The sequence below is a fragment of the Podarcis cretensis genome (assembly GCF_951804945.1).
Source record: "Podarcis cretensis genome assembly, chromosome: 3".
NCBI classification, from domain to species: Eukaryota; Metazoa; Chordata; class Lepidosauria; order Squamata; family Lacertidae; genus Podarcis; species Podarcis cretensis.
The window spans coordinates 3,425,212-3,451,855 of NC_137172.1; the positions used below are offsets into that span (position 1 = coordinate 3,425,212).

A 26,644-nucleotide genomic window follows, 5' to 3' on the forward strand; every position below is an offset into this window, starting at 1 on the left:
TTCACCTTCTACCTAGCAACCGGGCGGGGGCTGGCGCGCAATTGGCTGGCTTTTTTTCTCGGCGCCCCGCCCTCCCCGCGAGGGGGCGGGGCGGAAGGCGGCGGCCTGGGAGGCGGCTTCTCCTTCATTCGGGCCCCTTCAGCCGCCGCGCCGAGGAAGGGCCGGCCAACGCCGCCTGAGGGACGCACTCAGGTAACGGGGAGGGGGGGGCAAAGAAAGGGCCGGGGTTACAGCTAACAACCCCCCCCCCCGCCTTCGCCACAGAGAAATAAAAAATCACCTCAGTGAAGGGGGGGAGGGGCGCGCCTCACACTTCTTTTCTTGGGGGGGGGGGGCGGTTAAATTCCTGTCAGGGAGCGACTCTTCTCTCCCCCCGCCCGAGAGGACCGGCTTCCTCACACCTGCGCGCGCACGCGCGACCCCTTCACCTCCCACCCACATTAAAAGACAATGAAAGAGGGGGGGGGGACACAACGTTTCATGGCAGGATTTCCTTATAGGAGCGCCGCCGCCCCCCCCCAGTCCTCCTTTTTTCTTATTTTTTCCAGGTTTCGAGGTTTATTATTATTATTTTTTTTATGTGGGGTGGGTGGGATTCGCATCCCCCACCACCATAGGAACCGACCCCCACGGGCCAAGGTCCCTTCGGGCTCCCCCCCCCAATATAAAATATTTGAGGGGTCTGCCCCCTCCCCCTCCAAGGTTGAGGGCCATTGCCATTCAAATTGTGTGTGTGTGTGATGTCACGTGATCAATTCTATTTTACTGTTTTCATTGGAAATTTTATTTACAACACATGTGATCAGTTATGGGGGGGCTGTGCTTACCTGCCTCCCCCCCCCCACAATATTTTATTCAAGTTGGCACCCCTCCCTCCCTCCTGGTATTGTGTCCAGGTCAAAGGGGTGGGGGGGGTGGTTGGGTGGGCAGGCTTTGAGGGTTGGAAAGGGTTAAAACAGAGGAACTGGGTGGGTGTTTTTCAGGCCATGTCTTTTTAGGAGGGGGAAGGGGGTTGGTGTGTAGGAGGGAGACCCCCCCCCCACCCAAAGAAGGATTAGGGAGGGGAGGGTCTCCTCCTCCTCCTCTTTTGCATTGTGCCCTCTTCCCCCTGCATTGCATAGGTTGGGGCCGGGTAGGTGGCTTTCTGAAATTGCAGCTGATAATTATGTTATAATTAAACATTATTTATATCCTGCTCCCCCCCCCCTTTTCTTCTTCTGTCTGATCGAGGGCCTGCAAGGCAGCTTTGCCGCAAGTTAATATAGACTAATGAGCATAATAAGGTTGAAACAAAACAAAAAGGTTGTGGTGACTGATGAAGACTCAGGCCCTCGTTATTAGTAATTAATGCGCTTTAGCTAGCCCTGCTGCTTCCTCATCAGCCAGAGAGAGAGAAGAGACGTGTTTTGATAATTTCCTCCTTATTTTCTGACCAATCCCTCCCCCCCCCCCAAACACATGTACAGGCACTGAAATACTAGTTATGCGGGGCTTGCTTTCATAGCCATGGCGTTGTGTTTTGTGGGGTAAGCCGGGGAGGTTCCCAGCCTTCAAGGGAGGTGTTACTTCGGAGAAAGTGTTGGCAATTAAAGGACCCTGTTGAGAAGTAGGGGTTTTAAACCACCTTCATGTATGAGGGGGGAAACCAGAATAAATGAGTGAACGAATGCTAAGGGGACACTGTTTTCCACCTTCTTCCCCCAAAAGAAAGGAGATGGGTGGTGGCAGCAGAGGAGAGCCTCTACTGCCTTCATTGGATCCTGAACTTCCCTTTGAGCGGATTACTACTGCAAACTGAATGCTGGTCTAGGCAGAAACCTAGCCTTTCCGCCAACCATGCACCCTCCAGATTTGTGGGATTGCAACACATATTATGTCTGAGGCTGGCGGAAGTTATAGTCTCTAAAACATTCATTAGTATATTGAGAAAGATGCGTAAAGTTGCTTAATCAAAGAGCTGTGTACATAATAACATTGTAATAAAACACAGCTAAAATCTGCAATACCATTGAACAATATTCATAAAATAGTTATCATTAAGGCACAGAAAATGTCAGCCAAAAATGTAAAACGTATATAGGTAACTAAAGGATATTTACTTGCTGAGGTAAGTGTTCAGAAAGTGCCTAAAACAATAGAGTTAAGGTGCCTGTCAGGTGTCAATAGGCAGAGAGTTCCAAAGCACAGGTACTTCCATGCTAGAAGTTGAGCTCACAAATGCAGAACTGACATTACAGTACATAGCATTTGTGAAAGTTCCAAGGAGTAAAGTGATCAGATGGACACCAATGGGGCAAGGCTGTCCCTTAAGTAAAGGAGGGCACTGAGTTGAGAAAGGCTAGGATAGTCTGATCCAGGAGGGCAGTTTTTATATTTTTAAGACTCCTTAAAAGGTGTGTCAATTTTGCAGATATCAGCCCTGCCTTCTTTGCATCCTCACTGCTCCCTCAGAGGGCCCCAGAAGCAAATGAGTTTTGTTAATGTGTTCTCGCCATGCTTCACCACCTCCCCTGCAACAATTGAGGCAAAATGTTTCTCTCTAAGGAAACTGAAGTACTAAATATCCAGAGCTGAGGAAAGTGACTGGAGCTCTCTTTGCAGGAATGGGCACTGAATGCAGTGTGGTCAAACCTTTTGTGTTTCTTATAATTTGTAGGAGCGTTGTGTTGATGGGGGAGGGATGATGGAGAACCTCTCCATAGAATCATAGAATCATAGAGTTGGAAGAGACCACAAGGGCCATCGAGTCCAACCCCCTGCCAAGCAGGAAACACCATCAGAGCACTCCTGACATATGGTTGTCAAGCCTCTGCTTAAAGACCTCCAAAGAAGGAGACTCCACCACACTCCTTGGCAGCAAATTCCACTGTCGAACAGCTCTTACTGTCAGGAAGTTCTTCCTAATGTTTAGGTGGAATCTTCTTTCTTGTAGTTTGGAGCCATTGCTCCGTGTCCGCTTCTCTGGAGCAGCAGAAAACAACCTTTCTCCCTCCTCTATGTGACATCCTTTTATATATTTGAACATGGCTCTCATATCACCCCTTAACCTCCTCTTCTCCAGGCTAAACATGCCCAGCTCCCTTAGCCGTTCCTCATAAGGCATCGTTTCCAGGCCTTTGACCATTTTGGTTGCCCTCCTCTGGACACGTTCCAGTTTGTCAGTGTCCTTCTTGAACTGTGGTGCCCAGAACTGGACACAGTACTCCAGGTGAGGTCTGACCAGAGCAGAATACAGTGGCACTATTACTTCCCTTGATCTAGATGCTATACTCCTATTGATGCAGCCCAGAATTGCATTGGCTCTTTTAGCTGCCGCGTCACACTGTTGGCTCATGTCAAGTTTGTGGTCAACCAAGACTCCACTTCAATACATGGCAGTATAGGGAGTGTATCTCCTCCCAGTATACGGGACACATAATTCCCTGGAGAGGTAAGAGAAATCTACTCCGTTGCAGCAATGACAGTTTAGTGTGGATTTCTTTTTCCCTTTTTGGTACAGCTGGGGTAAAAAAATGCCTACCATTTGCATTCCTTGCAAAAGATTATCCTCTCCTGGCTTCCATGTTCCATGCTTTTCTTTCCTCTTTAGAATTAAGACAAGGGCCAAAAGGATAGATTAAAGTCTGCAGTTGTTGTGTTACCCCTCCCTGGAAATAGTGGGGATCAGAAGGATGGGGGTGGGGACAGTATGAACCTTCAGGGTAGAATGGTTTAAAAATTAGAAATCTGACTATAATCATTGGAATAGATTCAGAGGAATTGTTTTCTTTTGTACCGAAACAGCCGTTGGAATAATTACTGCAGATAGCACTTTGCCATTGAGCTGCTAAAATCCTGCAGCACTTAAGGATTGTGTTGGGTGAGCACATCTTTCTGGGAGGTAAATAAATTCTCTTCAAAAATTCTAGAAATTTATCATGATTGTTATTCATTTTTGTTAGTCACCTCTGTTTACACTTGCAATAATTCTTTTTGTAAGTTTAGGAAAGTGGCAGGCTTGCATTCAGTTGGTTGAAAATGCAAGTGTATAGTAACTAGTTAGCTTTTTCTCTTGTTATGATTTAAGTGCTATAAATGATCCAGGTTTGTATATAGAGGATGATTAAGATTTTGGTATGGTAAATCTTTATTTGCATAAGGTGGTTTGTTCATGGTTGCTATATTGTGTTTAAAAACAGTACAAAAGTCATGTGAGAAGAAACCGAGTTAACACCCAAGGAAACTAAAATTGGGGGGGTACCCATGGATCACCAGCCTTTATTAATTGTAGTTAAGATATCTGTGTGGTCAGACTCAATCCAAATATTTATTGGATTGCCTCCGTATTGCCATTGCCTCCTGTGTTCTTTTCTTCTTGGCAAACTACTTTTAATATGGGTTTTTGAAATCTTTGACAGTGATGAATTGTTTGTGTTGTCCAAAATAGCCAAACTTTGCCAAAATAATCAAGTCTTGAAAGCCCTTGAAGCATATTCAGAGAAAAGTGACTACGGTGGTGAGGGGCTTGGAAACCCAGTCCCACGAGGTACTAGTTGAAAGAGCTGGCTTTGTTTAGCTGGAGAAGAAGAGGTTAAGGGGAGGCGTTATAGCTGTCTTCATATATCTGAAGGGCAGCCATGCGAAAAAAGAAGCAGACTTGTTCCCAGTTGCTTCAGAAGGCACAACTGGAGCCCATGGGTGGAAGCGGCAGGGAAGTAGATTTTAGCTAAACATTAGGAGAAACTGCCCAGTAGTAAAAGCTGGAGGTGATGGGCTTTCCTTTTCTAAAAGGGTTTAAGCAGAGGCTGTGTGGCTATCTGTCAGGGATGTTGTAGTTTCATCCTGCATTGCAGATCTGCATTGAGCAGAGGGCTGAACTTCAAGGTCTCTTTATAGCTACAGTACAGAATATGATTCTATTAAATACTCTTTTCTCCTGAATCAGCTGCCATTTGTTTCATAAGGAAACGTTTTCACAGTCTGTGACCCTGGTGATATGAGTCCTTTGCCTTCTATAGACTGCAGCTGTCAACCAGAGATTTTGCTTTGAAATAGCTGTATAGTAGTCTACCCTAAGTGTAATCCATAAATCATAAGCTATTTAGAAAAAAATGAAGGTAGTAGTAAAGCTAAAGCGAAAAACATCAAGCCTCATAAAATCTTGAGACATGATGAGCAGTTGCAGCTTCAGACTACATGTTTGGAATGATGGAAAGCTTGGCAATATCTGGTAAATGTCTGGTGTACTTGCACACATGATCAGTAGAAAACTCTCTGTCAGTGGGGTTTGCCTTTGGATTTTATTACTTGTTTGCTATATTTATGCAGTGCCTTTCTCCTTGGGAGAGGAGAAGCCAAGTGCTAGTTGATCAGGCTGTCGTAGTCTCTTGCTATCATTTTTCAGTTGTGCTTTGCACTTTTCTCCCAAAGTTATATGAGAGCCCATGAGTCATAACTAATAATTTTCTTTGAATGGTTAGCAATACAGTTTTAACACTTTTATTATTTTGTCTTTAGAGTGCTTCATGAAAGAAGAGAGCCTGTCAACATGGGGTCTGTTTGGGAGTGCGGTTAGATGGCCAACTTTGATGACCTAATACAACTTGCATGGCAATATGAAACAAAAGGCCAAGATGAAGTACCTTATTAGTGCTTTGGGAATGAAAGCCTTCTGTGGGACTCAGCTAAGTTGTATCAATGCAAACAAACAGCCTTTCTCTGAAGAATCTTAAAATGAAGACCTGAAATGCGGATGAATCAAAGAGTCTTTCAGTCTCTGAAGAACCTGACAGTGGTGCACAGATACCCAGCAAAGTCTACTAAATAATCTGGAGAATCTCATGATTGCTGCAGAAAGATGGCTGCAAGCTGGGTCTTCCATTGTCTGTGGCTTTTGGCTGTTCTGATAGGATGCACATGTGGCCACAGCCAGTTCTCATGTGAGCCCATCATCTTGAGGATGTGCCAGGATCTTCCTTACAACACCACTTTTATGCCTAACCTTTTGAACCATTATGATCAGCAAACAGCAGCTCTAGCAATGGAGGTAAGAGTTAACTTCCGCCTAAATGTACGATAGCATTCACAGTGGTGGAATTGCCTTTGGTACTGGGGAGTTGCCAAAAATAATTGAAGAGCTTCCCTACATCTGCTTGCAGGGATAATGCACAAAACAACAGAGGTGCATTGGTGCTCTTGAGGACGCTTTACACATTATGAACAACCTACGTGGCATAAAACCTGCATATAAAGTGGTATTAGGTGGTTATATGCATATGCAGTTTGAGATGCTGTTCTTTTACACAGAAGTGCTTTCCATTTAAAATAAACAGCATTTGAAGCAGTTCCTTGAGATAAAAAAGCGAGTTCTTTGTATGGTATAGATAAATACAGCCATCATGGATCATCATAGCAGCCCTGAGTCTGGGACAAGTTTTGTGGCAAGTTTATATCTGGGGGTCTTTGTCCATGGAGTTTTCTTGGCAGGGATACTGGAGTGGCTTGCCAGTTCCTGCTCCAGGTGGATCACATTTGGTCAAAACTCTCCACTATGACCTGTCCATCTTGGGTGGCCCTGCACGGCATAGCTCATAGCTTCTCTGAGTTATTCAAGCCCCTTCGCCATGGCAAGGCAGTGATCCATGAAGGGGTTATATGCCTGTTGTCTTTGAGGACGAGATGGTGGGACAGTGTTCTCGAAGCTACCAGCATGAGTTTGACCAAACTGCGGGAGGCATGTGGAAGACAGGAGTGCCTAGCGTGCTCTGGTCCATGGGGTCACGAAGAGTCGGACACGACTAAACGACTAAACAACAACAATATATCTGGGGGGCATTCAGAAAAAATTGTGCTGAGGTGGTAGTTCATCCTGGATTTTTTGATCCTGAAAATTGGTGGTGGCTTGATTGAGAAGCAATTTCCCGTGCTTTTGTGTGCAAAGTGTAGTGGCAAAATCTCTCCTCCCTGCTTGGCAGGGTTGCAATAAAGGCAAACAGGAGTGTCCGTTTATGAAGAGTGGGTGATTCTGCTGCAGTGGAATCGTTGCCTCTTGTTTTTGGCCAAGTGTCTGAGCTCTCCTTAGCTTTAGGGCAGGATTGCCTAATGTATGGCTCTCCAGCTGCTGTTGTACTGCAGTTTCATCATCCCTGACCGTTGGCCATGCTGGCTGGGACTTGCAAGAGTTGGAATCGAATAACACCTGAAGGGTCACAGGTTAGCCAACCTCTACTTTAGAGCGACTTCAGTAGCAGGGGGTTCCCCTTCCAAGTACACCAAGAGATAAAAAAGCAGTGAGGAGAGTGCTCCTACCATGAAGTCCTTGCCCCTCGTTTGCCCACATGTCAGCTTGCATCTCAGTGCAGTGGCTGCCCCTCTTATCACTGTGGTGAGCATTGCATCTCCTTTTGCCTGCAAGATGCTTCTTATTAGCAGGGCTCACCTGTATGACGAGTCCAGGAGGCACTGCCTTGATTCTTACTTGGCTTTGTCTGCTCTTGGTGACTTCAGCATGTAGCCAAACTTTATTTGACTGTAGTATCATGATTTCATCATGCTCACTGCAACAGATCAAACGTAAACATAGACGAGGTTTTAATTTGTATGTCCCTGTTGCACAAACACAAAAACTGTGTACAAAATAACAGTTCATTTGAATAACACTTTTCCTCTTGGGGTCAAGAAGTTGTGATTGCCTTCTGATTTATTTAGGGGAGCACTAGGTAAACTGGAAAAAGGTGATTTATAAATTACTTCCAGTAATTTTGAACATGCTTTTTAAGCTTCCCAACTTTAGGAGCATTCCCAAAGGGGAAGATTTCTTCAAACGAAATTGCCATTGCAAAATACATGTTCCTGCTAGTGATCCTGCTGTTGCATTGCAGACACTGCTATGATCAAGACTCTAGCTGCTTCATATTCCTGCACTTTGTGTTCCAGATTAGATTTGCCACATTTCTCCAAATATATTCCATTTCCAATATAGTCTTTACCTAGTGACAAGTGCACGTTATTACAAATGAAAGTTCCCCAAATTCTATTTTGAATTAAACAGAACAATATCCTTGTTATGTTGGCCTTCTAAGCATGAGAATTACCTTCTGTTCTACAGTATAATTTTAGTAGTTAAAATGTGGGTCTAGTCTACACCCAGTGGCCTCTTGTGCTCCACCAAGCAGTGCTGAGAATGACACAGTTTTTCTTCAGCTTCTGTAGAGCAATCTTATATGGCGGGCAGATATTTTTAATCATACTTCCTCAGAACTTCTTAACTATTGAAATGGCTCCCTCATCCAGACTATTATAGAATCATAGAATTGTAGAGTTGGAAATTATCGCACTGGTCATCTATTCCAACCCTCTAGTAGGCCTTGGCATTTTTCAAAGTACATTGCTTGTATCTTACAGAGACCTAATTGGTATATACTAACAATACTGTGACGATATCTCTCCACATCTTTGTAATTTCTCTCTGGTTTAAAGTCTGTGCTGTCTCCTTATTTTGGTCAAAAGTTACTAAAGTCCCTGTAAAGGTTGGACAGGCCTTTATTCTCTATTCTTTTGATTCCCACTCTGTGTGGCATCCGTCCTAATAGTTGGATGAGCTGTTGTGATACCGTAATTAGGGAGGTTTCCTTTCCAAGATAAAATATTTAGCATCAGTTAACTTAGTTTGGGAGGTAAGGTATGTCACATTTATCCTTCTTTTCTGCCCTTGAATTTCTGTCTGCATAGGATGCATTATTTCTTATAGTGTATGGCTTGCAGTAACAGTATCTTCTTCTTACTCTCAAGAGTTACCAAAAGCTGCTGTGGTGAAACCTGGTTATCAGTGGAATGTTGAAAATTACAAAGGCCTCCCATCCACCTTTGTTTCTTTGTCCATTTTGTTGTTCTGTCATCATATTAAAACTGGGATTTCATTGTTTAACCTAAGGTTATCAGTTTCTTGTATTCCAGTGTTCCCGTATAATGTATTGGCAGCTTCAAATAGTTTCAGATGATTCCTGCATTGCAAGGGGTTGGAGTAGATGACCCTTGAATCCCTTCCAACTCAACGATTTTATGATTCAAATGTGGGCTTAAGCTTGTACTTTGAGTTATATAAACACCAAATAGGGTTTGCTGGAGAATTTGAGGTGGGGGACACCCCCCCCCCCCGTGCACCTCCAAGTCTGACCCTGAAGCACACAGAGTAACACTGTCTCTTGGAGCTACTGAAAGCAACTCTTTCCTAAGGAGAGGCACAGTTCTGTTTGACTAGTTTCTTTAAATTCTGGCGTATTGGTCAGATTGAGCTGTCCAAATTGTAGAAGCAGAGCAACTAGGAGCTGTCCAACATTGATCAGGGTGCTAAGAAGATACGCATTGACTTAAAAATAAAATAAAAAACCCCTGTATGTTTCAGCATTCAGTCATCTCTTGAAATATGTGATAAATTTACTGATGGTCTCATTGAATATTGCCCTGCTCCACCATGATCCCTCTGTGGAAGAGCTTATCATACAGAAAACCTCATCTAACTAACTTTGTACCTATGTCATTGAATTAAGTTTATCTTTCTAACTACCTAGTCAGCTGTTGACAAAAATATGGAGAGGGGAGCTGTGATAGAGTTCAATGAAAGTTTGTAGTAGGAACCAGGGTTTAACCTAGAGAAAAGAAAATATGTGTATGTTTTTTCTGTTTTCAAATATTTACAGTGCTATCCATTTAAAAGTAATAGCTCAGTATTGAGTAGCTATGGATTTGAACATTTAAGCAGAATGATCAACATCAAGAGCAGACAAGCTGTGGGAAAAGGTTGTTTAGTGAGGTAGATTCTCCCTGCACATTTTGAGGGAAAGACAGAAACGTATCTTCTTATGAAGCTCTCCTTGCTTCAGTTGGAGGGGCTTCCTCCCCCCAGTTGACAAACCAGCAGCTACACTCTGTCTGCTCCCACTTGTGTCCTGCATTTTCCTTGATGTTAGAACAGTTAGTCTCTCTTTCATAATCTTGGCTCAGTCCTTCTCTCCCACCCTCACATTGCAAGGAATTAAAGAGGCTATTCTCGCTCTTGCTTTGTGCCCATTTAGTAAAATGGCACTTGAAATGCAGTAAACAGTATTGCATGCAAGCATAGCAGATAAATAATGTACAATAAAACAATTAGACATTTTGCTAAACATTTTTAAAGACTGTGCTTTGGGGGATTTTAATTCTAGAATGTGGTGGGTTTGTTGCCATTTTTGCCTTTTAATTTATGCATACTGACTTTGTTTTTTGGGGTCACCCAGGCAGATGGCTTGGAATTATGGCTAATTTCAATGTCTAGGAGAGGCTTAACAGCAGGGAAATTATGCTGTGTTAGAAAAGATGAACTTAAGAGCCTGCTGAATCAGGCCAGTGGCCCATCCAGTCCACTATCTTGTTCTCACAGTGCGCAACCTTTACAAAACCCACAAAGAGGGCCTAAGCGTAGGAGCACTGTTGCGGTTTCACAGACTATAAATGCACCAGTAAAAAAACTTCCATGGATGAATGGAAGCAATGCAAGACTTTCTTTTTGGTTGCGACCAGGCTTCCTCTTTCTTTCTTTCTTTCTTTCTTTCTTTCTTTCTTTCTCTCTCCCTTTGCAGCATTGGCAGTTTTGCATTTTGAAATATATAGTTATTTCCACTGTGACAGGTGGGGAGCTGTATTCTATGCCAGGTGAAGCATCCAAGTTTTCATTAGCCCCAGGTAGAGCTGGACTCTAGTCTTCGGCTGACAAAAACCACTTACTATTATTGTTCTTCATAATGGCCTTTCAGTTTTTCTGAGCTACTCCTTGATTAGGAAGTGAGCTGAATGCAGAGGGTGTGGGCAGCTCCTCCACCACCACCACCATTAAACTTAGATCTTTTAGAAGACATCTGAAGGCAGCCCTGTTTAGGGAAATGATTTGCTGAAATGGCAGAAAAAGCAATGGTCTCCTAGAATAAAATTCATGGGACGTGCATATCTGCACGCCTTTGCCTTCTCTGGCACCTTTGCGTCTGTTTCCCATATCATGTCTCTGGCCATGATATTAGCAAACCCCTTTCTCTGGTGGCAAAGGACTGTTCCTATGGATTCCAGCCTTTTGTGCTGGGACAAAGGCTGGCATTCTGATTCCCCGGAGCCAAATTGTGCCCTTTGACTCTCTCCCCTTTTCACACTCCTCGCTGAGCTTGGCCTGTTGCTATGCTTCAAAGCCTGTGGGTGTAGGGTTACCATGGCAATGGGGATGAAACTCCCGAGAGAGGAGGGGCCACAGTGTGAATAGAACACACAGGCCTTGTTAATCTGAATGTGAATGAAGGAGGAAGGCTCCTTTGTACTTCATCTCCATGTTGCCCAAACCCACAATTTATCAGCAGGGAAGCAACTTTCTCCTTTGCTAACTTGTTTATATTTGCTGTTTCTTGAGGCTTATGGAACAAAAGTGGTCGTGTCAGAGGCAGCGAACAGCAAACGCCTTGGGTTTTAATAAAAATTGTTTCTTTGACTTTATAGAGGCTTTTGTTCCTTTTACAGCCAGAACGCTGCTCCCCAGATACTACTCCATAGCTTTCCTTTTTAGATCACAGCTCACCCTTCTGTGTTTACAAAGAGGTTTTCCCCTGAAGTTCAGAATCCATAGATCCACTGTGGGAGGGGGCCGTGGGTGGGTGAAGGACCAGATTTAGGGTGGTTCAGGCAGTTCCCCTGCACAGGATGCTAAGCCAAGGGGGTGCAAAATCCATAACTGAGATCCATTGTGTGGTGCCAAATTTTGGCCTTGCACATGGCACCATATTACGAAAGGTTACTGAAGTCTGTCCCTGGTAGGTGCAGGGGGGAAATCCTCCTTAATCTATATCCCCTAATTCCTTGCTATCTATCAGCTCTGCATGTCTAGACATGAGCAGTTGTGTGTAGATCAACTTAATGTTGATCACATATACTGTATTTAAGCCTAAACAAATAGGTTCATGCCATGAGAAAAATAGGTGGTAGGGGGTTCCTGGATGCTTGACTTGTATCTCCTGAGGCTTTTTCTTCACTCTGGAAGGAAATATGAAGGCTGGCGAAAGGAGGCGGCTATATACAACCTCCGGAGACCACCATAGTTCTGTCGTAGAGTGGAAGACAAAGGAATGCTAGGCTCAGCTCCTGATCAGAACTCTTTTCCCTCCCCCCTTTACAAATTCAAATAGTTACTAGGGTAACGTAGAGGCAACAGTCCTGTTCTAAAGTGCAGGCACCATGTTCATTAGAATAACAAAATGAGACATGAATTCCACCCTGTCACTAATAGTAAGAGAGAATGAATTAAAAATGTAGGAGGAAAGCTCTTTTGCATGGCTCAATCCCAACAGTAGAGACGTATGCTTTTCCTGATTGCTGCTTTTGTAGCTATGCTCCTCCTTGCATGATGTCTGCTTTTAAGTCTCTTTAAGCTAATAGAAGACTATTCTGTCTTTCTTTCTCTTCACCCAGCTCCCAGCCTTGCATGGTACCCCCCCTCCACACACACACACATGAGAGAGGAATCTTGGAGGTTATGGACCAAGGCTATTTCAGTATAAGCATGTCTGCCATAGTTGCAAGGGTTTGCACCACATGGCACCTGACTTACAAATGGACATTCATTTGTCATCTCTGACAAGTAGAATTTCCCCATCCGTGCTGAAAAAGTTTCTGGTTCTTGAAGATTTAATAGCGGGAGGCAGCTCCGTCCAGGGCCTCCATAATGCAGCTCTGTTTAATACAGTGTTTTTGCCAACTCAGAGAGGAATTCAAGGTTGTTTTCTTTCAACAGAAGCATTTCGGCTTGTTCAGTGGAGTGACCTGCCCATCTCCTCCTGCACACTGCTTTGGGTTTTTCCCTGATTCCCCAGAGCCAATTGGGGGGGGGGGGGGCGGCGCATGAGGGAGAGCGCAGGAGTCTGGTTGCGCTAGTACAAGTCCTTGCGCTGGCTGCAGCTAATGGAACTACATAGTTGAGCCTGGACTACAGTTTCCATCACCCCAGCCAGGACTGCTCTCTGGTGCTGTGGCTGATGGCAGTTGTAGTCTGGAACATCTGTAGAAAGGCTGTTCTAGAGGCTATGTATGAAACTTTCCCTCTTCCAGCTTTGGAGCTGGAATGACATTAAGTGGAAGAGCACTTGCCGTCAGAGATTTCAGAGGGGATGTTGTCCCCTCCCCCCCCTTCTCCAAAGGGAGAGAGTGATCAAATGGTTTCCTGGTGCTTGCTTTCATAGGTGACTGCCAGCTAAAAATCTGCATACACTAATATCATGTACTCATTTGCATATGTTCACTTCCTCTGGGGACACTGGCAATCGTAGCAGTCACTGACGGCATGTGTGTCTCATTACCTTTTATGTCTAGACAGCTTATTGTAATATTCGGGTGCGGGGAACTGACTTATCGCATCGTATTTGTATCACACCCTTCCTTCAAGAAGTTCAGGGTGGTATACATTGGCGTATCTCATCACATCCTCCCAACCACTCCTTCAGGAGGTAGGATAGGATTAATGTAGGAGATGGTGACTTGCTCAAGGCCACCCTGTGATTTCCTTGGCTGAGCGGGGATTTTAACCTAAGTCTTTCCCAATCCAAACCAAACACACTATCTATCTACTACAGTACTCCAACTATGTATTACTTGTTGTTGTTGTTGTTTAGTCATTTAGTCGTGTCCGACTCTTTGTGACCCCATGGACTAGAGCACGCCAGGCACTTCTGTCTTCCACTGCCTCCCGCAGTTTGGTCAAACTCATGCTGGTAGCTTCGAAGACACTGTCCAACCATCTCGTCCTCTGTCGTCCCCTTCTCCTTGTGCCCTCCATCTTTCCCAACCTCAGGGTCTTTTCCAGGGAGTCTTCTCTTCTCCTGAGGTGGCCAAAGTATTGGAGCCTCAGCTTCACGATCTGTCCTTCCAGTGAGCACTCAGGGCTGATTTCCTTCAGAATGGAGAGGTTTGATCTTCTTGCAGTCCATGGGACTCTCAAGAGTCTCCTCCAGCACCAGAATTCAAAAGCACCAATTCTTCGGCGATCAGCCTTCCTTATGGTCCAGCTCTCACTTCCATACATCACTACTGGGAAAACCATAGCTTTAACTATACGGACCTTTGTTGTTGTATTACTTAGAATCATAGAAACTTAGAGTTGGAAGGGACCCTAAGGGTTCTCTAGTCTAACCCCCTGCAATACAGAAATCTCAACTAAGGCATCCATGGCAGACGGCCATCCAGCCTCTGTTTAAAAACATGCTTTATAGCATCTGTTTCTTTATAGTATTTTATCTGGTTTTTATACAGCAAACTGTAGCATAGTGTTAACTTCAACAAGCATGTATTGTTGATTTGGTCTCTTTTTACACCCCTGCTCTCATCTCTTTAAGTCATATGGAATGTGCCATATTTCTCTGCTCCTATCTAAAAATTGAATACTTGGCAGCTTAATGTCTAGGATAGCCTCAGGGTGAATTCAGATATACTATCTACATTGTACCACCAAGGAAGGGTAGCATCTTAGAAAATACTTTAACATATAAGAACTGATCTATAGAGTTAAATTTCTAGCTGCCTGAACGTGTATGTCTGACACTACATACTGAACAGTTTTGTGTGTCTGTGGTGCTTTTGCCATGGAAATAGGTCAGGGATCACCAAAACAGTGCCCGTGGGCACCAGTGTACCTACCAGATCTGCCCCGTGAATGGACATTTCTTATTAAACTAGGCCTGTATAATTTGTACCTTGCTAGACAAAATGTGCGTGGTGCGGATGGCGCTGTGGGTTAAACCACAGAGCCTAGGACTTGCCAACCAGAAGGTCGGCGGTTCGAATGCCTGCGACGGGGTGAGCTCCCGTTGCTCGGTCCCTGCTCCTGCCAACCTAGCAGTTTAAAAGCACACCAAAAAGTACAAGTAGATAAATAGGTACCACTCTGACGGGAAGGTAAACAGCGTTTCCGGGCACTGCTCTGGTTTGCCAGAAGCGGCTTAGTCATGCTGGCCACGTGACCCGGAAGCTATACGCTGGCTCCCTCGGCCAAGAAAGCGAGATGAGCGCTGCAACCCCAGAGTCGGTCACAACTGGACCTAATGGTCAGGGGTCCCTTTACCTTTACCTTTAAACAAAATGCAGCTCATCAGCCATGTCTGGTGGCCATCAGGGGCTTGGTAAATTCTAGGTTTTGCCACATGCAGAGGGCTACTAATGGGTGGGATGAGGATGTGGTTTCAAGCAATTGTCTGGTGGGCTTCTTCAGCTCAGTGGCCCATGATTTGTGTGGTGACCTCTGAAGATGCAAGTCCACCAAGCAAAGTGAAAGTGTGTTACGATGGCATTGAGCAAATATTTATGTTGGCATTCCGTGCAGTCTGTTTCCAGAATTATCTGTCGTATTTGATCTGTTCCTCCCCACCCTGAAAAAGCTGGGCAGAGATTCTGAGATCTTCAATTATGATAACCACCCAGGCTGTTTCACAAGACAGAATCTGAAATGGTGGCTTGGAGCTATTTAATTTTGTTTTCTCTTCATAGCCATTCCACCCAATGGTGAACCTTGAATGTTCCCGGGACTTCCGGCCATTCCTGTGTGCTCTCTATGCTCCTGTTTGCATGGAGTATGGCAGAGTCTCCCTCCCGTGTCGCAGAATTTGCCAGCGAGCCTACAGTGAGTGTTCAAAACTCATGGAGATGTTTGGTGTGTCTTGGTCAGAGGATATGGAGTGCAGCAGGTGAGAAATCCTCTGGATTTGTGTGTGTTTTTAAACGGCCACCTACAGATTTTAACACATTCCAGGAATTATAAAACTACTTTGTTTTTCAGCCTTAGTGCTATACCCCCCTTCCCTCCCTTTTCTGGACCCTAAACCAACTTAGTGACCCATAGTAACTCTCCTGCTTTGACTGGGTTCCTACCCAGCAGGCAGAGGCTACTACATTTCAGAGTCTTGTCAAACACTTGAAAATTCCTCCCTTTTCATATATTTTTTTCTCCCCACAAACCAACTTGCCCCTTTCAGACAAAAAGGTGGCGGCATGGTGAATGACAAAACAATTGTTCAGTCTTCAAACCAGCTGAGCATGTTCCCCACTTTAATTGAGTAATCTCAAATCTTTTTTTGCTTTCGTTTAAAAGGAGAATATGCCAAGTGAAGGCATCATGGCACATAAAGAACACAAAACTGCATACACAGGGCAGCTGAGACAGACTAGAAAGGCTTTACTAGCTTAATAAAGGCATTAGAGTGAGAATAATCACTCTGGCCACAAGGACAACTTGGCTTCTTGTGTTATTTTTGCATCTCTCCTTTTTCTCTTTCTTCATTTGGCTAAGCTACAAGAAAAGGCTCATAGTTTGTGTTCAAAAAGTCAAGAAAGCTGGTCATAATCTACAGGAGACCAGACAACCAATGTTCTGTTCTGCTTTGCAGTGAACTTGAGTCACCTTTTGTCATTTGCCCTAAGCATGGCTCCAGTTTCTTAAGAGAAACCTTCTCAGTCATAAAGCCATAGAGACATAAAGCCTCTCAGTCCATTCTGCCCACTTCTCTTCAGCATGAAGTTTCACTGTCCATCTGCTGTCCTACACTCTTCCTCTTGTTCACATGCAGGCTGGTGCCGTCCAGTGGGCAAAGTGCTGGTCTAAGGCCCAGGAAACCTGACGGAGACCATCTAATAGATAGGAGAGATACTTGTAGTAAGGAGTCAGAGGATTGAAGGTCATATGTATTGGTAAAAACAACCAAGTGTGCTAAATAAAAGTTGGTCATTTGATTTATTTTAATTAACAAAATGTATATACTGCTTAATTTTAAATAAGACCTCTAAGCAGTTTGCCAAGAATACAAACATTAACATGATCAATAGAAATCAAAGTTTAAAAACAAGTTCAAAAGCGATGGTCTAAAACTCCCAGACTACAGTGTCAGGATGTTACTTTGATTCTTAGGTATACAGCCTGTCTCAAAACCTTGAGGCGACAACATCTCCTCCTCTCCATTCAACATTTTGTTACTCCTCCAAGGCTATTCTGGTTTAGGGCCAAGGAAGCCGCATGATTATTTTGTTAACATTAGTAAAATGTGTGTGTCCAACAGCAGGTTCTCCTTTCTTGCCATTCTAGGTTCCCAGATTGTGACGAGCCTTACCCTCGCCTTGTCGATCTCAATGTAGTTGGAGAAGCGACGGAAGAAGCGCCAGTGGCAGTGCAAAGAGATTACGGCTTCTGGTGCCCCCGAGAGTTGAAAATCGACCCGGATCTGGGCTACACATTCCTGCGGGTACGGGACTGTTCCCCTCCTTGCCCGAATATGTATTTCAGGCGCGAAGAGCTCTCTTTCGCACGATACTTCATTGGTGTGATCTCCATTGTCTGCCTTTCGGCCACCTTGTTTACTTTCTTGACTTTCTTGATAGACGTCACGAGGTTTCGCTACCCAGAAAGGCCCATCATCTTTTATGCTGTCTGTTACATGATGGTATCGCTCATTTTCTTCATTGGCTTTCTGCTAGAGGACCGGGTGGCCTGCAATGCCTCCAGCCCCACCACGTACAAGGCTTCCACAGTGACTCAGGGCTCCCACAACAAAGCGTGCACGATGCTTTTCATGGTGCTCTATTTCTTTACCATGGCTGGCAGCGTCTGGTGGGTGATCCTTACCATTACTTGGTTCCTGGCAGCTGTGCCAAAGTGGGGCAGCGAAGCCATTGAGAAGAAAGCCCTCCTCTTCCACGCCAGTGCGTGGGGCATCCCAGGGACCCTCACCATCATCCTCCTAGCGATGAACAAAATCGAAGGCGACAACATCAGCGGCGTGTGCTTTGTTGGCCTCTATGACGTGGATGCCTTGAGGTACTTTGTCCTTGCTCCCCTCTGCCTGTATGTGGTGGTTGGGGTTTCTCTGCTACTCGCCGGCATCATCTCTTTAAATCGGGTTCGTATTGAAATTCCTCTAGAGAAGGAGAACCAGGACAAGCTGGTGAAATTCATGATCCGGATCGGTGTCTTCAGCGTCCTCTACCTCGTGCCACTCTTGGTTGTGATTGGCTGCTATTTTTATGAGCAAGCTTACCGAGGTGTGTGGGAGACTACGTGGATACAGGAACGGTGCAAAGAGTATCACATACCCTGCCCTTATCAGGTGAGCAAGCATCTATCTCTCTGCAAGGTATTTGCACATGGTCCACTCCCATTTATTCCCAGGTTTATAAATCAGACGTCGCTCTCCTACTGCCTTGTAGGAACATGCTGCAACGGCATAATCATATAGACAACTGGAAAGTATGAGTTAGGGAAAAATGCTGGTGGAAAAATGAAATGAAAAGTTGGAACCATCAGAACCTTTTTACAAGTGGCATATTTTTGTCCATGAAGGTAGAAAGGCCAGCTGTTAAGGAACTGAAGGTTTATAATTTACAAAGCACATAAACCTACGTAAGATAACCAAGACAATCCCTGCCTTGCAGGCTTACAGTCTAAGGAAGACAAGGCACAGAAGAGAAAAGGGAGCAACCTTGCCTGAGGGATAGTTTTAGAAAGAACAGATACAGCCCGTTGGAAAGAGGCCATCTCTCCTCTAGGTTTTCAGGGGAATTTTGGTTAATAAGTAGACTTTTGAGGTTGGATGGAGGTGACACATGGCTTTTTCTTTGCCAAAGTCAACAACAGGCTTATAAAGGCAATAGGAGGACAGGAGAAATTGGGTTGGTGGTTGGGTGAGATAAATAAGGTAAGGCAGGCAAGTTTGCAGTCACTCCTATTTCTGTTGCCAAAAGCACAAGGGAACAAGAAGGCAGTCCCTCCTCTTTCACCCCAAAGCAGCCCCCAATTCCTCACTGCTAATATTACAACTGCCATAAAACAGGTGAGCGCTCTCTCGCTCTCTCTCTCACACACACACACCCCATCCAAAACTACCTACTCCATAACAGGGCACAAAAACGAAGGGCCAGCTGGCCCGGCATTCCTTCTGCTGCCTCCATCACCAACACAAAACAGACAAGCAGCTTAGAAATCCAACCTCCGTTGCCCTGATGAAGCCAACTGGCCCATTTTGTTCATTAATATTGCTGTGCTTGAACGATGGGGTTTTCTTTAAGCAAGTAGAGCTGAAATATTAGAGATTCTCAAGTGTTTCGGCAGTTGTGCTTGGCATAATGCAGCGGGCTTCACATACACGCTCCTTGCAAATTTCACCTGTCCCTGCGTCTTTTCTGCTTTCTTCCTCCAGTAACTTGTTCTAGCACAACAAGATTAAAATCTTTCTCATTACTGTGACATATACCTGCACCAGCAAATATCACATTTCTTTCAGTAATATTAAGGGTCGGTGTGATTAGCAGGCATAGCTGTGTAACAATATGCAGAATGGCTGCTTCCCAACTGCTCAGAGCTGAGAATTTAATCAGTAAGCTTATCTTGAAAAGAACAGATTAATTATGTTTATGGGCTACTGAAAGCTTAATGAGGAGAACATAAAATTCACAATGCTGCTTGATAGTTAAAAGGAGGCATGTATGAATGAAAAGTGTAAATCTGCCAACTGCTATTTTGATATGAGAATGGAAAACACGCCATTTTCTAGTGACAGGCTTTATACCTTTTGCATCCTACGCTGAAGATGCTTGAAAAGGCTCCACAGTTTTAACATCCATGTACAACCTTCTAGGAACTCTAACCCAATCAGAGGTTCTTGGACCTCCGTGTTGCATGCCTGTTGCATCCTCCTCACGCACGGGCTGGAAGGGTGAACATGAGGACGACACAGCTGTGCAGGCATGCACCCTTCCAATCAGCCTTTTGCATCCTCCTGACGCCTTGCCAGCCCCACGCGGCTTTGCCAGGCTGGGATCAGACTCGCAAAGCAGCTTGGGACTGGCAGGGGCGGCATGAGGAGCAAAATGCACCCTCGAAAAAACTGTGTCTGGGGCGTCTCTGCTAAAATCTCATGTAGTGGGAGTGAGCCAGTTGGGTTGGACTTTAGGACCCACCAGCAGAGAAGGCAGGACAAACATCTTAGGAAGGAGGCAGCACACATCTTCCTTCAGCTCCTGTGTTTGTCACTGGAGGTCTGTTGCGCTGCCAGCTTTCCACCTCGCTTCTGCGGCTTCTGCCCACGAACCGTGTACACACTTTGGTTGTAGCGCCAAAGGTTGTTGGCAAACTCCTTTCCGTCTGTGGAGTTTCCCCAGCAGGAGCTGGTGCCGTCCATTTCTGATTCTCAGCTTAGTCGAGGTGGGAGCAGATCAGTTATCTGTCTTTCAAATCACCACAACCCTGTTTTATTTTTGGAGTTCTGTTCCAAGGAAAGTGTTCTTCTGCTCCCCAGGTAGCCGCAGGCCTAACTCTGAGCAGTGACTGGAAGTAATTTGTTATATAAAGGGAGCAAGAGTGTGCTAGCTGTTAATTGCAGCTGGCAGTTCTCCAGAGTCAAACCTAATCTATGTAAGCAAACGGCAGGAAAGGAAAGATGTGCACAGCTCTTAGTTTTGTCCAAAGTGTGATGACATTGGGCCTGTCCACCGCCAGACCAGGAGTGAGATGCCACGTCCTCTGAAGCTGTGAACAGCTGGTTGAGGATCCTGCAGCTATTTGAAATCTCATTTCAGAGAGAAATTCTCAAGTGTTCAGCTAATCGGAGGATCTCCCAGTTTGGATTCTTTACTTCACCTTGTGATGAGAGGGACAGGCAGTGCTGACAGTGTGAGCCAAAGACCCGCACCTGGTCTCTCCTTGAGGGTAGTCCCAGGGGTGAAATGTTGAAAGAGGTTTGGGCTGTTCTTAGCTTTCCCTCAGGATTGAAATTGCCCAGACCAGAAGCTACTTGCCATCTGGTCTAGTCAGATACGCTATCTGAATTATAGCTTTGAGACTAGCAGAAGCAGCTGCTGTTTGGAATTGGGAAGATCTTGAATTCTCAACACCCTGTCCTAGTTGTTCTTTGCCCTGTGCTCAGTATCAATTAAGGGAGTACAGGGCACAGACTGAGACTGCACCTCCATGCACATTTTTTTCCCCAGCTTTGTGTCGCTTCCTGTCAAGTGGGATCAACTGCCACTTCATTGTCCAGCCACCGCTTGGCATCTCTCATAATACGTTTTTCTGCCTCGGAGCCATAACAGAAGCTGATGGCATTTGACAGGCACTATAAATGCCTCCAGATTCAGCTGCTCTGAAAGTGTCCTGGGTGGCATTTGCAGGGGCTTCAACTCCACTCTATTTCAAGAATAGGATTGATACTTGTTGAGAAACAGCCAGCATTGGAGAAGCAGAAGAGCAGTGCTTCGTAAGTTAGCTTTTCAGTGAGTGTATGCAGGCAGTCCTTTCTGACTCTGCAATGGAACAACTGCTTTCTCGGCCCTGTTGTGCTATCAGCCCCAATCAGCTATGGTAGCTTTATAGCTCTACAAATTAATGGAGTATATGTGTGGGCCCCATTGCAGGAGCAGAAAAGGACTTTTCCCTTGTGCCGAGCTAGAGACGATGCTAAACATGCTTTGTTGTTGTTTAGTCATTTAGTCGTGTCTGACTCTTCGTGACCCTCTGGACCAGAGCACACCAGGCACTCCTGTCTTCCACTGCCTCCCACAGTTTGGTCAAATTCATATTAGTAGCTTCGAGAACACCGTCCAACCATCTCATCCTCTGTCGCCAGGTAGTGTGGTTGCTGACCTTGAGCCAGATATCCTGGAGATTGAAGTCAAATGGGCCTTAGAAAGCACTGCTGATAACTGTTGGAATCAAGCCTTTTCAGAGGAATGTGCCACTTTGCTAGGCACCGGCTGATTTCCTTGTTGACCTCCCCGCTGCGACCCCCGGCAGGAAAACAGGCGAGGTCTCTTATCGGCGATCCTTCTCAAATGTGAAAAGAACACACCACTCCTTTCCCCCTCATCCCTGCTATCCCCAGGGAGGGGAAAGAGACAGACAGAAATATATTTACATGCTTTTATTTCTGTCTTTTGCAGCAGTACAGAGAAACATGTCTGCACTCAACAGCAGAGAGAATATACTCCACCCATGTACTTCCAGTATAGGTCACATGACACACACACTGAGCTAACATCCGGTGCTCAGTACAGTGAATGGACTGCCCCCTTGTTCCCATGGTAACAGTCACAAACATCCTGTTTGGCTTTCCAGCCAGCTGCTCGCTGCTGCATTGCTCCTTTTTTGGTAACAATAACAAGGCCAGTGGAAGTGATGACATTCCAGCTGAACTATTTAAAATTTTAAAAGATGATGCTGTTAAGCTGCTACACTCAATATGCCAGCAAGTTTGGAAAACTCAGCAGTGGCCAGAGGATTGGAGAAGATCAGTCTGCATCCCAATCCCAAAGAAGGGCAGTGCCAAAGAATGCTCCAACTACCGCACAATTGCACTCATTTCACACGCTAGCAAGGTTATGCTCAAAATGCAGCTACTGCCAAAAGCAGCACCCCAAGATTTTGCTCTCCCATAATCCTCCTAGCAGAGTTTACAGACCTTGTGGTGTTTGGCCTTTCCCTGCCCCTTGCCAAGCGTTAGCTGATGGAAGGTTGCAAAATCATAATGCTTACAAATTACACTGGATACTATGGAGGAGGACCTGGATGGTTTTCATTGCTATCTTCACAGTTAGCATCTACTCTGCCCTGGCTCATAGCTGTCCCATGTGTGATTGAGCCTGATTCTCCACAACTCATTACACTTTTGTTTACAAAATTTCATATATGCAAGTAAGAGACAGTTGCTGTCTTGGGGCTGTTAATCTGAGACGGTGACTCTCCACATTTAGTGAGGATTTTCAAAGCATTTCCACCAAATAGTTGGTCAGCAAAGGGGATATTTTGTGGTGCTCACATGTCAGAGTGCTTTCCCACCATAGTCTTGTGAATTCATATCCATACGTACTTCAGCTAAACAGAGCGGGAGTTAATTCCATGTGACTACTTCACACGCTTCTCCAGGAAATTCTATTGAAATCAGTTGTTTGGGTGTGATTTGTGGCTATTTTCCTTGCCAATGTTGCCTCTCTGTTTTAATGGTTATGCACTGACGTGTTCTCTGGCTTTGGAAATACTTAAGGTACATGAGGAATTGAAATTGGAGTTTTGATTGAAATGATTTTCTGTGTGACTGAAATACTTCAGATAAATTGCCTTGATCTATCTGGATTCTGTGGGCCCCTTCTGTAGATGGGAAATGGAGGGACTGCACTGATCTTTGTTTTCTGCTAGTGAGTTAGAGAGATGGAGTTGTGGATCTGCAGCAGTGTCTCATGTTTGCCCTTGTCTGCTCCTTCTAGGTCACGCAGATGAGTCGTCCAGACTTGATCCTCTTTCTGATGAAGTATCTGATGGCTCTGGTGGTTGGGATTCCATCTGTCTTCTGGGTTGGAAGTAAAAAGACCTGCTTTGAATGGGCCAGCTTCTTCCATGGGCGCAAGAAAAAAGAGTGAGTTGTGATACATAAAAGGTGGCATGGAACAGGTTCTTCTATAACTCAGGAACACTCAGATTTTACTTAAAGCAGTTCTTAAGCAAGAGGCAGATTTTCTTCCCTCATTTTTCCCTGCTTGCCTTTTTTCAAGCTTTCTTTGACGGGTAAAAACAACAGCTCCAAACTGTTGTTTTCATTTCGTTTCGTTTTCTCAAAGGGGAATATGGAAAGAGCAGATTAGGCAATCTCCACGCCACCTCCCACAAACTCTTAAACTCCTTTCCCCAAATATACATGGCAATGGAGGGAGCAAAGTCCCCATCCACTCTTAATATCTCTCACTCACCCCACCCCACCCCACCCCACGCAGCATTCTGCATGCCAGAAAGAGGGAGGGAAGGGCCTGCTGGGTAGCAGGGAAGAGACTTTGCTGCCAACATTGCTTCTGTCTTGCTGCTGGGGCAGAATGAGGCCACCAAATTGCTGACAGTTTCAATCTTCATCTGAGACCTTTCGCATTTCTCCATCCCTCTTGACAAAGGCCATCCGTTAGGCAAGCCAACACTATATCTGTGCCAAACTGTGCTGAACCTGGGTTGAAATGGACCCAGATAATCTGCTTAATTCAGCTGTGCTTGTTGTTGAGCCGCCGCCACCTTCTCAAGCATTTTGCCCCCAAAGGGGATATTGGCAACTGGGCGATAGTTGTTAGTAGCTGCTGGGTCCAAAAAAAAAAAGGGCTTGTTAAGGAGAAGCCACAGTTCCTTCAAGGCAGACAGCACCACTGCCTCACACAATGGAGAGTTCACCTTAGTCAGGGGTGCAGAATAGGCTCTGGCCAGCAGGCTTCTTTACCTCTGAGGGAGGCATCTTACAAGGCCACCTTCTATAGAGTCAGATCAGCTACACTGACTGGGAGTGGCTGTCCTGCGTTTCACAGATGGGTCATTCGTTCCCAGCTTTAGCTTGAAATGCCAAGGGTTGAACCTGGAACCTTCTGTGCTCTGATACTGAGCTGTGGCCCAGCCAGACTGTCTTAACCTATGCAGCATAGATGCTGAAGGTAAGACATGCTGAGAGGAGTCACCGGTGGGAAGAGGGCTGTTGCACTGAGGCCCTTCTTCTACAGCAGCGGTTCTCAACCTGTGGGTCCCCAGATTTTGTTGGACTATGACTCCCATCATTCCCGAGCTCTGGCCTTGCTAGCTATGGGTGATGGGAGTTGTAGTTCAACAACATCTGGGGACCCACAGGTTGAGAAAGGCTGTTCTACAGGTTTCTCAGAGGCTTCTGGCTGACAATTTTTTTAAAAAAGGATGCTGGATTAGGTGGCCCCCCTTCGGCCTGGTCCAGCAGCGGGACTCTGCAGCTACTAGTAAAAAACGATGCTTGCCCCCCTCCAAAAATTATTGCTGGCTTGTATTTCTACAACAGTGAACACCATTTCTAGGTCTGAATGATCCAGATACGGTAAGAACAGACACCTCCCATTCGCACTGGGTATTCAGTAGATTTTTTCGCCACCTAACCTCTGCATGCTCTTGCCTATTGCCATCTGTCTCTCTGGAGTCAAACTGACCGGGCTTTACTGTTGTAAACAGGGTTGTGAACGAGAGCCGGCAAGTGCTTCAGGAGCCTGATTTTGCTCAGTCGCTCTTGAGAGACCCCAACACACCCATAATCCGCAAGTCCAGAGGCACCTCCACCCAAGGGACATCCACCCACGCTTCCTCTACCCAGCTGGCTATGATGGACGACCAGCGAAGCAAAGCAGGCAGCGTCCATAGCAAAGTCAGTAGCTACCACGGCAGCTTGCATAGGTCACGGGATGGCAGGTGAGAAGATTGAAATGGCTGTGTGAACGCAACACACCTAGGCAGAGAACACGTCGCCAGTTAAATGGGGGGTTGCCAGTTGCTGGATGAATTTGTGGGAGCTGATAGCCTTTTCCCCACCCCTTAGTGGTCTGTTTCAAGTTCTGTCAATAGAGCTGTGAGCTCTTTTCTCTCTCCCACATTGTCCACATAAAAACAGCATTAAATGGAGTTAGATCCTGGCCGTTCTTGCCTACCCGGGCTGGCAGCAGTTCTCCAGGGTTTCAGAGTGGGTTTTCTCCTGGCCATCGAATCACAGAGCTGGAAGGGAACACACCCCTGGGTCATATGCATAGCTGTCAACTTTTCCCTTTTGTAGAGGGAAATTCCCTTATTCCGAATAGGATTCCTTGCAAGGAAAGGGAAAAGTTGACAGCTATGCATATGGTCTAGCCCCCTGCAATGCAGGAATCACAGCTAAAGAATCCCTGACAGATGAGCATCCAAACTCTGTTTAAACACCTGCTACAAAGAAAAGCCTGCCTTTGTCTAAATTTTCAGACTTAGGGAGGCCTGGGACTGGGACTGAGCTCTGCTGAATCCTATCTGCGTTATGCATTGTGTAGGGTGGGAGGGGAGGTCCTGCAGCTATCTGAATGGGAAACCCATTCTTGTCTGTGTTACTGAAACCGATGAGTCTTTATGAATTAGGTATACCCCCTGCAGTTACCGCGGGATTGAAGAGCGACTACCTCACGGCAGCATGTCCCGACTGACGGACCACTCCAGGCACAGCAGTTCCCACCGGCTCAACGACCAGTCGCGTCACAGCAGCACCAGGGACCTCAGTGGCAATCCAGTGACCCACATCACGCACGGCACCAGCATGAACCGGGTGATCGAAGAAGACGGTACTAGCGCTTGAGACGCGCTTCTCTCTGTTCCATGAGCAGTGCTCGTTCCATTTCAGTTCAACAGAACTCAGTGTTAGTTCTCTTAGGTGCTCAGCTTGCCCCGGTGGAACCTAACCAGCTGCTGCCTTTTCCCCCTAGCCAGCAATTTCTCAGAAACATTTTCTCCCAGCAAAGGTATGCTGCTTGATCGAGTCTACAAGCTAAACGGTTTCTGGTACTTGACTCCTCAATACAAACTTTATTTATTATGCTTGACAACTGGAATTTCTTAGCGCTGTTTTTTAATTGTCCGTATGCTTCTCTAAGAGATATCTACTATGAAGATCCTGTGGAAGGGGGACAAAAAAAACCCCAAGCAGAAGACTGGCTTTTTGTTTGAAAAAAATTCCACCCCTGCAATCTTTTTGTTGCTGTCTCCGATTAGATAATAAACTGGTTAGCTGTTCTCATGCAGCGCAGAGGGTGGGCTGCATGTTTTTTAAAAACTGCACAAAGGACATCTGTAGGG

At 45.5% G+C, this 26,644-nt stretch overlaps 1 protein-coding gene across 5 annotated transcripts; it reads left to right on the plus strand.

Moving 5' to 3' along the window:
• Positions 1-62: 62 nt before the first annotated feature.
• On the plus strand, positions 63-26,589 carry FZD3 (frizzled class receptor 3). Of its 5 annotated transcripts, XM_079968671.1 has the most exons (8): positions 81-192; positions 3,784-3,880; positions 5,497-6,025; positions 15,523-15,719; positions 17,111-18,128; positions 23,275-23,423; positions 25,010-25,243; positions 25,934-26,589. In XM_079968671.1, the coding sequence occupies exons 3-8, from the start codon at positions 5,837-5,839 to the stop codon at positions 26,145-26,147; spliced, it is 2,001 nt and encodes a 666-aa protein (XP_079824797.1). In that variant the 5' UTR covers positions 81-192; positions 3,784-3,880; positions 5,497-5,836; the 3' UTR covers positions 26,148-26,589. The 5 variants fall into 5 exon arrangements, with proteins under 5 accessions (XP_079824795.1, XP_079824798.1, XP_079824797.1 ...); XM_079968669.1 differs by lacking the exon at positions 3,784-3,880 and having other exon boundaries at positions 63-192; XM_079968672.1 differs by lacking the exon at positions 3,784-3,880 and having other exon boundaries at positions 63-192; positions 25,949-26,589.
• The last annotated feature ends 55 nt before the right edge of the window (positions 26,590-26,644 follow it).

What these genes read in the sequence shown, in the direction of transcription:
- FZD3 (XM_079968669.1), top strand. Translation starts at nt 5,837, where the DNA reads ATGGCTGCAAGCTGGGTCTTCCATTGTCTGTGGCTTTTGGCTGTTCTG. An exon ending in CAGCAGCTCTAGCAATGGAG is followed by an intron (nt 6,026 to 15,522) that starts GTAAGAGTTAAC and finishes TTCTCTTCATAG; the next exon opens with CCATTCCACCCAATGGTGAA. An exon ending in GAGGATATGGAGTGCAGCAG is followed by an intron (nt 15,720 to 17,110) that starts GTGAGAAATCCT and finishes TTGCCATTCTAG; the next exon opens with GTTCCCAGATTGTGACGAGC.